Source organism: Hypomesus transpacificus, chromosome 7 (genome assembly GCF_021917145.1).
Source record: "Hypomesus transpacificus isolate Combined female chromosome 7, fHypTra1, whole genome shotgun sequence".
Lineage (NCBI taxonomy): Eukaryota > Metazoa > Chordata > Actinopteri > Osmeriformes > Osmeridae > Hypomesus > Hypomesus transpacificus.
Genome location: NC_061066.1, coordinates 4,224,506 through 4,238,981, shown reverse-complemented (window position 1 = coordinate 4,238,981; position 14,476 = coordinate 4,224,506). Strand labels below are relative to the sequence as shown.

Sequence of the window (14,476 nt, the reverse complement as noted above, 5' to 3'; positions counted from 1 at the left end):
CCATCTGAAATGTGAAAACCAGTCATGATATGTTTATAGGTTAGGGTGTGTAATGTTCCTAATTGTGTACAACCATGGCTGTAAATATGGTGCTACGGTGACAGCCACTTAAAGTCACAGTGAACAATGCAGTCATCTGAGTTTTTCATTAACTTCCTTTGTCAATACATATTGGGCCAGTGTGCTAACTGTAAACAAGAAGGACCCATTTTTCTTCATTGGTTGTTCCTAAACCGTAGACAACTGGTGTGCCTGTAATCCATTCAAATTAGAAAAATAAACGAGTATATTTGTATTTTTTGTATTTGTATTTCCATTTCTTTGCAGATGGCCTGACACATCTCTCTCTCAATGCCCCTCATATTGTGAAACACTGTTTAATATTTCTCTATTAACTGGAGATTGGTGTTCACTGGTTCATAACCTACCTCAGTTCATGTACACGCATCCTAGCCAGGCTGATATTTCGAGGTGTTACCTATGTGTTCATGGTGATGTCACAGCAGCAGTTAAGGCACTAGATGCATCTTCAAAACCTCACGTCTGTTTCCTACTCATCTGATGTCCTTGAAGTAACAGTACATGTCCATTCCTTCAGCACCCCACGCTGAGAATCAGGGCCGTAACTACCATTGAGGACACCGAGGTCGTGTCCTCGGTATTTTTTTTCGTATTTCAGTTTTTTTTGTGCTTAAATCGTGGTATATAAACTCAAAATAAAGTACACGTGAAACTGACTGCAGGACGATGATCTTGGTCTCCCACAAACCGTAACGTGATTTTATACTTGAAGAGCCGAGTAGCTCAAGAGTTTGGACATACGTGCTGCGCGTCATCAACAAAACGTACTGTCGTTATGGTAACCACCAAACACAAGTCGGACGCTGATGTTACCGCCATAGACCAGAGCCATAGAAAAAGAATTTGCAGAATCTTTTTCTATGGCTCTGCCATAGACATACCGCTACTGTTAGTGAATAGCCTATGTTAGTTACAGTCACTGGAAGAGGAGCGCAGCAAACTAAACATGTAGGTTAAGAGAAGTTTAAGTGGCAGATGACTGTGAGAAGAAAGATTCATTTTCATGTGGAAATATTTGTATTGCAGCACTCGGATAAGGAAACATCAAATCAAAGTTGGGTTAACTCCGTCAGTACCGGTTGTCAATCAATTTCCACCGGTTGAATCAACATTCATTTTGCGATTGATATGTCATTGATGTGATTGATTGAAAATGAAATTCAGTGGCAATTGGGAAATATCAAACTGACTCGCTATGGCTCGGTCGATACGTTCCAGCCTCAGTTTGATATTTCCCGGCATGACCGAACGGTCGAGGTTAGTAAGTAGTTTATTATATGGCAATTTTAGATTCTTTTCATTTTGTAAACGAAAATAAATGGTACCTTTAGGCTAATTGTAGCTAGCTCTCAAGTCTTCTCACGGTGTGTTTCATGTGTTGCCAAGCAACTCATTACTTTTTATAGAAAGCTGACAACATGGTTCTGCTAAAATGGCTTTAATTTCATCACAAAATAACGACACAAGTGATTCAAAGAGTCTGGTCTTCATCCTCACTTTCGATGACAAAGCTTTTCAGCATCATCTGGATAGTAAAACTCAGCAGCTGACTTGTCCATATCGCTCATTTTGAAGCTGACGTCAGAGGGCAATACGGATCCGTATTGACCGGCGAGGAGGGCAATACGCGGCTGGGGTGACTACTCATTATCCAATCAGAACGCTCGTACCGTCGTTGCCATATAATAATAATTGTGGTAACTTGCCCTTACTTCATGAGTCCCATAAAGGTCCTTCAAAAAGCCTCAGAATGCCCCATGTTTACCTCAAAATTTCAAAAGCTCCACACCGCCCCATATTCAAAAGTCACAATGATGATGTTTTTGCTCCTTAAGACTCAATAAGAGAAAATGGCCATATTTAAATAATGTAATTTAAAAAAATTCCGGGGGAGCATGCCCCCGAACCCGCCTAGAAGTTCTGACTCATGACCTCAGTATTTTTTGGGCCCTGCGTACGGCCCTGCTGAGAATGACCTACATGTGATCATGGCATCTTGTCCTTATAGGTTTCCAAGATAAAAACAGCCCAGACATATCGGATCCATGGCATATCATCAAGTCAAACTGTAGGGTATCTAACTAGATTGCTTTCATGTGACCCCTAGAGACACTGAAATAGGTTGGTAGACAAAATATAGAACTCACCGTAACCATTGCAACATCCTGGTTATCCCCTACATATATTTTACCGTATAACATACCAATTACTATTTATACAATTAATGGAATCTGTGTGAAGGCATAGGCCTGGTTTATTTGTACTAGAGAGCATGTAGCTTGATAGTTAAATTGGTTATTCCACATTGAAATGTCATATTGAATCGCTGGCATCTTTTTCGTCGAATATACACATGGTTCATGCTGTTTGGCACCTACTGAATACATTCACTATTGATTTGAGTTTTTATATCTAAATCACAATTTAAGCTGTATCGCTTTTAGTTGGAGGAATTGACCCTCTTAAAATTTTGTTTTAATTTGTGAAAACATCACAAATGATGTTGCATGTTATTTAACAGTAAGCTTTTGGTTAAAGTAACTTTTTTCTATATCTTACTCTACGTAAGGTATAGAAAAAAGTTACAGTGAGTCACTGTGGGCACTCGCGGATACACTGTTTCCCTTATCGACTCACTGACATTTTCTAGTTCGATGATACAAATCCGGTGTCAGGACAATTCACTTGAACATTGTGGCTGTTGCCTCTTTTCTATCGCAAATGTATATCGTCAGCCACCGATTCGTACATTGTGTTACTTTCTGATTCCAAGCCCGACACATGGGAAAGTCCGTAAGTTACAGGCCCTGTTGCGAGATACTGAATTGGTCATTAGAAACTTATCTGAAACTCACCGTTAAGAGAAATATCCGTCCCAAAGAACATTTCACAATCCAGTCATCTCTCGCAGCGAAATGTTGTTAGCTTGGTTTCATTAAGAATAATCAAAAGTAAAGACAAAAGTAAAGTAGAAGAAAAGATTCACTGGTTAGTAAACTTCAACCATAGAGATGAGGTCATTGGGATAAAAATAAAAGGATGGCGTCATATGAAACCAGCCCAACTTCGAATGAACGGGGAGCCTTAAAGAAACAAAAGCATCTGTATATCCATGATCTCACTTCATATTTTATGAATTAGTATTAAGTTATTACTGAAACATGTATCCTGCCCGTACTTACTAATACGTAAACGCAGTTCTTATGTAATTTATAACTTTGTATAGAACGCTTGGATAAGTAGGCGGGGCCTACGAAAGTACACTCGGGCAGTATTCAAATGACCTGCTAACTCACAGTGACTTACTTTCTTGGAAAGTGTCCAAGTTGTTAACCCTTCATGCCATACGTTTCCTAAACTCCTTCTCTCGTTCTTTCTCTTTCTTGCTCAGTCAGAACTGCATTTTGTTGCGGTGTTTTTCTTGGATGTATTGTACGTGGTGAAAAAGCCTGTAATCAATTCACACGGTAGTTTCCTGCTCTTATGCCTTAAAGTTCTCTTGATCATATTCAAGTTTTTCAAATACAAGTTGTTCTCTGACTTGGCGAACAAAGCTAATTCTTCCCTAGGAAATGTATGGGTGCATACAGTATACAAAGGGGGAGTACATTTAGCCATATCCTGGTATTGAGTTGCCCCTGCTTCAAAAACAACATCTGGAGTTCTAATGTCCGGATGGATTTCCACGTCTTTTCCAGGCCTCTCAGTTGGAGGTATATAGTATTTCCTTAAAGAGAATAATAAGCAGTTGAATAAAAAATGTATTGAGATACAAAAAAAGCATAACCAGCATAATAAGTAGATTGAGCAAGTCACTCTTTTGGATAAACTCTTGTTTAAGGCTTTTAACAAACAGAATTGAATAAACTAAAAACTCAATCACATTCTTATATGCAAACTTCCCCATGATTCATGCGTTAAGGCCCCCCTCTCATTGTTAGTATAAACACTCCCAGCACACCAGTTTGTTAAACCTTGATTGCATTATCTTTTGTCTGCCTACTCCAAGAGGGTCTGATTGCAATTACTTGTGATTCACCCTGGGCAAGGATTCAGTATCATCGTTGACGGAAATAATCACAGAGACAGACTGATAAGTTTATGAGGATGCGTTTATATGAGACAAAACATGCTCTCTTCCAGCCCTGGAGCATGCAGTACAACATTGAATCTAAAGTGATGCGATGCTATTGGAGAAACAATGAATGAGACCAGGGCAGGCAAAGACCGAGTGGTTTTTCATACTGGAGCAATTAACATGCATGGTTAACCCAGACTATTGAAACTAGATAAAAGGAAAGAATCCCTCTTACTTGTGGGAGTTGTTGGGATGGAGGACACTCATAATCAGCATAGTGGCTTTATCTAGAAACACAGTCAGTTTAGCAGATGGGAATTACACAGGGTCTGCTTCCCAGTAATTGCATTCAGGTATAATATTATTTTTAAATATACTATATATAATTATTATTAATTATAAGGGACCCTTTAATAAACATACATGAGAAACAAGCAATTTACTAGGGCGACACAGAAATGGAATACAAATAATTTCTCACATTTTCATCAATGTGATTTGTTGGATTTGGAGCTCACCGGTTCAAATATGTAAGGACAAACCCAATGCAAAGCTTGGGTTTGTGACGTTACCAGGACAGGGTCGCCGTGGGAGCCAGGGTCACCCTGGTTCTCATCAGGGGTTGAGATATTTCATGAATGTCACATGATGATCTGCCCACGACTTCCCCACCTCTGGTTCTCCTGATGTGCTCATAACAATACCGGGCTCTTGTTTGTGTGCCAGATGTTTGGCCTCCTAAGGACCTGAACTGGATCGACTCCCTCAATCCCTGCTATGCCCTTCAGCTGCCAGTATTTATTGTCACAATTAAGAAGTAGGGTTTATACATTTTTGCTCTTATTATCACACATGTTGCTCAAAATGACACCGGAATTATGCAGGTCATGTTTCCTTGAACATACATTTGTGTTATAGGAACCTTCATAGCAATGAGCAACTTTGTTCTCAAGTGAAGTGTCTCACCAAGAAATGAGGACAGACTGTGACGGCTAGCTTTTGTTCTCCTCTGAAGACAACACCTGCGGTCCAAATTACATACTTTTTTTTTAAACTTACTGCAGCTGCCAATATAAAATACATACTGCTGCATGCAGTATGTATACACTTGGGACATAGGCCTATTACTTCGTCATGACTTTGCACCTTGACATGTTACCCTCTTACTCATACGTCTGTCACAGTTCACATTCCAAAATGTTGATTTTGTTGAAAAAATGATTGGTGCGACATTTTTTATCTTGGAGATGAAAAAATTCAAAAAAAGACAAAAAAAAGAAAACTAGAAGAGCTATACTATTGTGACTTTGTAAAGTATGACGTTCAGTCAATGTGACATATTTTGACACATGGAGTATGGGTCATGAATAGCCCAGAAAAGCATGCTGGTTTGCATACTGCAAAATGTGAGCGGATTTGGAAGGACATCCTGGTATGTCATAATTGTCATAATGCATTTCAAAATGCTGGGACAAACATGTACAAGTAGAAACATGTACTGGGACATACTAAATAGTGTTCTGGCATACTAAATTGTATGGTAGTAAGGGTATTGGGATAAATCTCATTTTTTGAAGTCATCAATGTTATGCTTACTGTCTCTTTAATGAGAAATTAGCTACTTTGACGATATACGTTGGTGTCTGGGAATTGTAGTTTTAATCATATCAATTGCGCTTCTTAAGGCAAGTGCGAACACAATTTCCCAGAGTCCTTCTCAACAAAGACAACCATAACAGGAAGTGTCAAAAATTGTCAACATTTGAGAAAGGCGCTAAATGTTATCTAGCTAAGTTAAACGCGATTTAAAAAGGGAGAAAGGATAACGTTTACGCCACAAAAATACTGCAGTTGTTTGAATAGTACGCATACCAAGCTTCTGATTTCTAAGAGTAGTTTGTTATTATTCAGCTAGCGTCACTAGCCTTCAACGATTGCTAACAGTAGTGCGTTAACCAAAATGGATGACAGTAAGGTAAGCGATTCAACACTTGCAAAAAGCTGTAATAGCTAACGTTACCTGTTTTGTTTTTGAATTCGTATCTTTATCCAACGTTATATTACATATCTGGCTAAAATGTGCATATTTTTACGAATCGACAGTAGTTTGCAAGGTGTATTTTGTGAGACACTAGACAAGTCTAAACCACTATTCTATTCCTATGCAGATGGTTGGGGGCAAAGTTAAAAAACCTGGAAAGCGTGGCCGCAAACCTGCTAAAATTGATTTGAAGGCAAAACTGGAACGCAGTAGACAGAGTGCAAGGGAGTGTCGTGCGAGAAAGAAGTTAAGGTATCAATACCTGGAGGAGCTCGTGTCCAGCAAGGAAAGGGCAATCTGTGCCTTGCGCGAGGAGTTGGAGATGGTAATTGACTGTTCTTTTACTGCTACATATGACCCCCATGTCTTTTTGTGCATTGTGTGCATTTGCTGATCTGTCATGTCCATCATTGCTCCAACAGTACAAACAGTGGTGCTCTGCCATGGATCAAGGAAAAATCCCATCTGAAATCAAAGCCCTTCTCACCGGGGATGATCAGAAAATGCCCCAGAGCACGAGCAACAAGACGAGCAAGAATGGAAAGAACAGCAGTTAATCTGCTGGTGTGATATCAGGCTACTCCATCAGAAAGAGAGGCCTCCTCTATGATGGAGGTTAAGAACTTTGGACTGGAGAATGAAGGAAAATTAGAAATGTATATTTGTGTCCACCGGTTTCAGTCCATGCTAATTAGTTAAGGTAATTCTAGTGCAGTCATTTTTAAAACTACAATAAGACCAGACATTATGTCAATAAAGGCAGTCACAAGGGTATGACAGGGTTATATATGGTGTATGTATATCTCTGTTGGCTATAGAGGCTATACTCAAATTTGATACAAATTCACATTTGACTCTAATGAATGGTTGAGGTTCTGACCAGATGAGTGAATAAGCAACAATACAGGTTAAATACTCATTTGATACATTTGTGCTACACTACAAGATCAGGAGTGGGAGGGGAACGGATCTGAACTGAAAAGAAACTAAAGATCAGGCTATGTATCAGGCATGTGAATTCGTTTGGAATTCAGGCCAGTGTTAGCCATTTCCCCCAACTTCCTCTCAAAATATTTGCGCACATCCATGTCTGGATGTATTTATTTGCGCAACTAGTTTCTTAGTCGATCTTGTTATGGGTTGAAAGTGTTTGAATTGGATTAGGCCAACTCCACTCTGAAGTCTCTCAACCTCCATCTATCATTCTTGCTAAGTGTCTATTTGTATCTGTTGTTGTTTAATTATGATTTATGACTAACTGTCCAGGAAAGCATACCTTTTAAATCACATGATACAGGCTTCTACTTACAGTTTTGGCAATATTTGGCTTATTTTGCTAATCAATCAAGTTTGCCAAAAGATACGATAATCTAGCTTCCTGGCATAATACGAATGCAAACATATATTTGGAGATGATAAAGTAATGTTGACATGTTGATTGGATACATGTTGGATTTATTTTTTTATTTATATTTTATATTGGATAACAGAGAGCTCTTTGCAGGTTTTTGTAGTATGTCCTTGAATGTACTGTATTGTCTATGCCTAATATTGGTGTGGCAACGATATTTTTTATTTGTTGGTTTTATAAAAATGGAATCGCTTCTACCTAAAGTGAGACGATGGAGTTCTGACGGTGTTCTTGTAGAAATAATGAGGCTTTGGGGGCATGGTCAAGTCAGTACATTTGACTCTGGATGTCATACTTTACCTACAGTATCTACTCACATCCCATCATCATAGTCCTGCTACATTGATAAGCTACTCACAATTATATCAGTGTATATTTGAAAAAATTAAGGTGCCTCTTTTTGCGTGTGTGCCCATTAATCATCAATATGATAGCATGATGAGGTATTCATCCTTCGATGCCCACTATTCACCACTGTGTTTTCATTCATTGGCTAGGGGAAGAATTGGTATGCTTTGGTCTAGGAATATACTTTCCACGACAATATAGTTTTGTTTTTTTTATAAGTCCTATGCTTTCCTTTTCCACAATGTGCAGAGTAACGGAGTGGAGTTTTTCTGGTATGTTATTTATGTTGAGTAGTGCTGCATTTTTTTAATCTAATGTGCCAGGACCAGGAACTGTCAAGAAGGCCTTTATCTTGAATATTAACACCATGATGAGTAAGATTATGTTGTGCATGAATGTCTTCTTTGGTCCTGGAATGAGAAGGAATGTACTGATGTTGACATAAAGCAGAATAAAACATAACATGTATTATTTGTTCATATTTCTTAAAATGCACAGATCTTTCTCAAAAGTAATTCAAAGATTTCAATCGCATTGCTGTACAACCTACCAAACAGCAAAACTCATGAATATGTGTTTATTTGAACTAAGTCCTTGCCATTTGTAGCGTTCCAACAATCTTTTAATATTGAGTTTTGATCATGTGTGATTGCTTGTAGTTTATAAAGCAACTGCAGCCAGAGATATGTTTTCCATTCCATTTTCCTTTTTTTCCATTGTCAGTCTTCACTTGGTAAGACCTCAAATAAACTCTTAAAAAAGAACATGGTGCAGAGAGTCATTACACTGGTGATGTCACATCAAGGAACAAAAACACAGGAAACACCTGAGGAGACATGGGTTTGAAGGTTCTGTATTCGCTGTGGGACAACGTTGTCCTGATCTTGAAACAGAACAGCCACATTTACCAGAGCATTTTCATGTCTCCATTCAAAACTATAAACACTAGCAGTGTCAAATTTGATGCACATACATAATGTTTTATTATTTTACATCTCAGTGTAAGCATGGGTCATTAAGTCACAGTACTTAACAGTAGACAGAGATGAGACACAAACAAGAGAAACAGTTCACAATGACGGTCAGCTAAACAGAAGCAGCTACTGGATAGAATGACAACAGTGAAAAATGACAAACTGGCACACAATCATTACAACCTAAGCCAGCGTAGACAAAGAGTCTTCAGGTTAAAAGCGTTATGGTCCAAACCTGTAGGGTTTTAAATTCGTCTTCCCCTGAATAACATAGTTCAACAGAGCAGAAGGCCAATTATGAAGATTTACAACGTGTAGGAACTGAGATTATTACACAAAGCTTCCAAATTAATTTCATCCAAGTCATTACACCACAAAGAGATGGAACATATGGGAAATGCGTTTGGACCGTGTAGACTGCTCTACCTGAGAAAATATGTTTACATCTAATATTGTATGATCAGACAAATGCCATCGCAAGAAATATTCAGCTGGTATCTCAACATAATGGTCTGAACATGCTGTATGTCTGTCCACTGGTGTAGCTAACTCACAGTTAGCAACAGATATGCAGCTGGAATTTCATTAGCACCCAATACATTGAACTTAGTTGTGCTATTGTACCGTTTGAAATGTTCACAGTTTCAAAAGATGGATACCTCACACAAAAGTATTAGGTGGATTGGCACTGATTGGCCAGGCAAGTTTCTTCTCTTTTGCCTCGCGGTCAAAGGTGTCATAAACCGAGTCTTTGGTGATTGTCTTAGCCGGTACTGGGATGTCCACCACCCCAACATAGTTCTTTTTGGCTATCCGTGAGCTAGCAGTGATTGTGTAAGCGTTACTGCGGTAACACTTCATTGACGACATGCAGAAGGTCTCCCTCATGCCGCGTCTGAAGTTTGCGTTATAAACAGAGTACAGGGTTGGTTTGGAGGCCGTGGAGCTGAAGGAAATCAAGGCAATGGCTGTAAAGAACAGCGCCCCCTGTCTGCTGGGGCTGTCGGCTTCTCGGGGGTGCCACAGCTGGGCTACATAAAACGGTGTCCAGGTCAGCAGGAAGACACAGTTGAGCATGAGGAACATCTTGATTGTCTTGACTTTGGTCCTTGGGACGATGTTCATCGTCCTCCTCACCGTGTGCCCATCGGCGCTGATCCTCCAGATGTAGCGAATCACGCGCTGGTAGAACGACACGATGAGCATCGCTGGGACCAGGAAGCCAAAGAGCAGGTGCGCGGCTGCGTACGCGATCCCGTCCCAGCTGTTGGGCAGGAAGAAGTCGCAGTGGCCGCCGCTGCCGTCCGCCATCGTGGAACCGTAGAAGAAGAGGCAAGGCGAGATGAAGGTGACGTCGAAGATCCAGGAGGCCAGGATCATCCTCTTGGCCTTCTCCCTGGAGACCTTGAAGCTGAGCGGGTAGACGATGGTGTAGAAGCGATCCACGCAGATGGAGAGCAGGACGTACACCTGCACCCCCGGACACAGGTGCTGGAGGTATCTCACAGCCTTGCAGGCGGCGGCGCTCAGCGGCCACCCACCGGAGGTGACCTGGAGGAGGACAAACGGGGCACAGCCCAGGCTCAGCAGGAGGTCCGCACAAGCCATGGACACCACAAAGTAGTTGGTGGTGGATTGAGTCCTCCGGCTGCGGTGGATGACCAGGCAGACCAGGGCGTTGCCGAGGATGGAGACCAGCCAGAGAACCCCAAACACCAGCCCCAAGATGGCCACCTCAGCGGAGGTCAACTCGTAGGAAACCAGGGTGCTGTTGGACTCAGCTGATACGCCTTCCCGGTTGCAAAGGAGAGGTGTGGCTGAGTTAGTGAGAAAGGTGGAGTTCTCCCTGTCAGAGTAGTTGAAGGACATTGGGGTACTGAAGGTGGGGGAGCTGAAAGAGGGCATGGCACTTTCAGTCGACTGGGCGTACACCATGGCTACTGCCACAAGGGGGAGCTGTGGAAACAAACAAATCCAAGGCAATTAGGAATGGGAGGGGGACATGAAAACAGGACATCACTACAGCTCACATCAATATATCAACCATGCACAACATCAAATGCTCGATAATATCACACTTTTTTCATATTTGTGCAGTGAGTTATCCATGACAACCCATCCACCCCTCTCCATTTACTGGCCCATGCTCGGAATTTTCCCTCAGGGATCAATTAAGTTCTCTCTAATCAAATCTACTATTAAGATCTACAGGTTTGCCTGGATTCTCATCTCTACATCCAGCTATATACTTTGTCATGGTCAAAATTCAAAGAACATCAGAGTTTGTAATTAACCGTCAAAACATCTTGGCTCTCAAAGGAAACCCAGCGGCAGCATGTTCCCTGGCAAGCTGAAGCAACTGTGTCCTTGAGTCACAACAGTGGTCTTTATCAAGAAAAGAAAAGGATGTTTAAGTACACTTCTGACCTCGACTCAAAATGCACATTTTGAAATATCACCCTTTGTAAAGGTTACACGACGTGACTCTTCGCAGGCTGTTCCTGTAAACATTCATTGGGTTTAATAAGAGATCAGTTCTCAGCTCTCAGGGGTATAATTATTCAAAAACAACCTGGGGATAAAGTGAAGAGACAAGATTGGCCATTTAAAATAGTTTCCCATTTAGTTTGCCTGATTAGGCTTCGAGATAAGGGTCACGAAATCAAATCAGAGAGGTATGATCTGCATGGTTCCGGATTATTCTAGATTACCATAGGGAGCACGTTGCGCTGGTAAGCAGCAGATTGTCAGCTAATTAAGATTCCTGTCTCTGTTGATGAGAGGATGCACGTCGATATCAGTAGTGTGCCGATTATGCAACAAGAAAAGAACACAAGAGCATCTAATGAAGTCACACTCCAGAAATCACTTATCCGGAAAACATCACCATCCATATTATTTCGCGCTGTGCTCTGACATGAAAAGTGATCAAAAACAGACAATGCCACTTGAAGTCTTTATTAGTGACTCCAAGCGGCACAGATTCACAAATGCAAACCGCTATGCTGTGCATTCATCACTATGGCAACATGGAATACAGTGATTAAGACATTTAGCTTGTTGCTCTTTTCCAAGAAAAACGAAATCTACCTAATTACTGATATCATATGAAGGGCACAGATAAGTGAATCTGTAAAGACATTCGGATCTTATTTTAAGTTGATCTTTGTCCTGGTCTTTTCTTAACAAAGGGGTATTTAAGACTGGAATGATACTTTACATTGAAATTGAAATGTCATCCTATCGTGACCATTTAAGTTCTCTGTTTACAATGTATCTTATTATATACCAGTACACTAGCTAAGACAACCTTTTGAATAAGCAGGACAACATAAGAATTGTATATGAACAGAATCCTGGGATATAAAAATACAATTTGTAACTTAATGAGCTACCCTGTCTTAAATGAAGAAGCTCATTTCAGAGACTCTAGCAGGCATTTCTTCAGATACATTTTTACATTGTGATATGATCATCCAGCACGTTGGAAAATGAAGTAGGAAATGACACTGCTGTGGAGGCAAAGTAAATTAATCAAGCGCATGCACATACAGACACACACAAGCAATAAGCTAGAGTCTAGGGACCTTATTTCTCCAGGGACAGTTATTAGGAATCTCTAGGTAGGCTCAGAACAGCAGAGGTTTCACACTTATCTCTAACCTCTTGTGTACACTGGTGGCTTTTGCCTCTGTGTTCTCTTAGCAACCCGTTCTGGCGTTAGCCAGCAGCAGATGACTAAGAAGCACTAAAAAGCCAGGTGCAATGGCTGATACTGTGGGCTAGCCATGACAACACAGCACTGTGAAAGCCAAACATCAACAACAGAGCCCTTTCAGGGAGACCTGTGAGTGATTTCAATTTTGGTTGGCGGGAATGATGTGTCCTTGGCCTGAATTATAGCACTGGCGCTGACAGTCTGACATACAGGATAAATCCAGGTAACTTTATCCTTAAAGAAACACTGCACAGTCAAAAGACACATAAATCAAATATATTTATTACAGGAAAACTATTTTAGAGAAGGTTGGTTGCACCTATACAGTGTGTTTATGTTGTTGATGTACAGCATAAAGTAACAAATATCAATTAATTTGGAACCATACATTGACATACTACCTATGTGATATTTGTCATAATGAGCATTTTATACAAATCAATAGCATCAAATACTTGACGACAGATACGCCATAGAAGATCAAAGCACAGGTTCAGTTTGACTTGTAAGTGCCTGACAGTCAAATCTCAGGGATGTTCCTTGATGAAAATGTTTGGGATGTAGTGAAGACTATCATGACACTGGCACAGTCACCTGGCAATAGCGCAAAAACGGAATGATCTAATGGTCTGGAAATGATTATGTATGCATATAGGCTACATTAAACATTATTTCTTAAAACGTAACAGTAGTGAAATGAATGAGGGTCGCAAAATGTTGTCCTCACACCTTCTTTATGTAGAATAATGTAACGCACGTACCTGGTCCTCATGGCAATAGCGATCCCATTTGAACTAAGACCATATTTCATGAGCATTCCTACAAATATACATGTTTCACTGATGTAGCCCTTGTCGTGGTCCTTCAAGACATGGTTTCTCTAGGCTACAGCAAAATCAGACCCGCTCCTTTTATCATTGGATACTAGCTGCTGCCTGTACCGAAACAAGATGTCGCTCTAGCTGAAAGGGAGGGGGTGAAATAATTATTTTCATTTTCTCCTTCATTACCATGGCGTGAGGACCCATGTGCTTGCACGGGAGTCATAAGAAGAATTCGTTTCTGTTGGGCTCTCTGCGCTGTCTTGCGCGTCAGAAGCCCAGTTCATATCCAATAAAATGCGGTCGATCACGTTACCAAATGTTAAGCAGAGACAAAGGTTTATTGTTATAAAAGTAGATTCGAATTGTACATTTACCATACATAAAATAACAGAACAGACAACAAACTTTTTGACAGGGTGAGCAAGTTCTCATATTGTATTCAGATTATAAATCATTGCGTTAATTTACTCACGTTAATCTTTAAAAAATGATGCTCCCAAGAAATTGCTCGTTTAAGATGTACTACCATTGAGGACCACTTTTTAAATGTATTTATTACATTTTAAAGATATAACTTGTATGTTACATTAGGGCCTGTATGTTTTATTTTATGAGAACCTTGCAATGCTGTCATATTTAGCCCCTACCAAGTATCAGATATATTTAATTTACATTTATTCATTTAGCAGATGCTTTTATCCAAAGCAAATTACAAGAAAGAGCTTCACAAGAAGTGCATAGGTCAATGGTCATGAACAACGAGATAGCCCCCAAAAGCATTGCGGGAAGCCAAAACATGAAGCATACATTGTGGAAAGCAAATAAGTGCCAATGGGTAGAACCAGAAGAGCATGTAGGGCCAGACAGGAGAACAGCTTGGGTTGGGAGCGGTCACTATCCACCAGACGGTTGTCAGAAGAAGACCGTAGGTGGCGGGTGGGGGTGTAGACAGGTGCAGTCCCGTTCAATGCTCGGAAGGTCAGTACCAGGGTCTTGAATCT

At 40.5% G+C, this 14,476-nt stretch overlaps 2 protein-coding genes across 2 annotated transcripts; one reads left to right on the top strand and one right to left on the bottom strand.

The window, feature by feature from the left end:
• The first annotated feature begins 5,872 nt into the window (after nucleotides 1–5,872).
• crebl2 (cAMP responsive element binding protein-like 2) lies at nucleotides 5,873–8,425 on the top strand. Its single transcript, XM_047022689.1, has 3 exons — nucleotides 5,873–6,134; nucleotides 6,328–6,525; nucleotides 6,623–8,425. The coding sequence occupies exons 1-3, from the start codon at nucleotides 6,120–6,122 to the stop codon at nucleotides 6,755–6,757; spliced, it is 348 nt and encodes a 115-aa protein (XP_046878645.1). The 5' UTR covers nucleotides 5,873–6,119; the 3' UTR covers nucleotides 6,758–8,425.
• A 437-nt stretch (nucleotides 8,426–8,862) lies between these two features.
• gpr19 (G protein-coupled receptor 19) lies at nucleotides 8,863–13,678 on the bottom strand. Its single transcript, XM_047023003.1, has 2 exons — nucleotides 13,413–13,678; nucleotides 8,863–10,889 (listed from the first exon to the last, which is right to left on the bottom strand). Exon 2 carries the CDS (start codon nucleotides 10,866–10,868, stop codon nucleotides 9,594–9,596), a length of 1,275 nt encoding a protein of 424 aa, XP_046878959.1. The 5' UTR covers nucleotides 10,869–10,889; nucleotides 13,413–13,678; the 3' UTR covers nucleotides 8,863–9,593.
• Nucleotides 13,679–14,476: the final 798 nt, after the last annotated feature.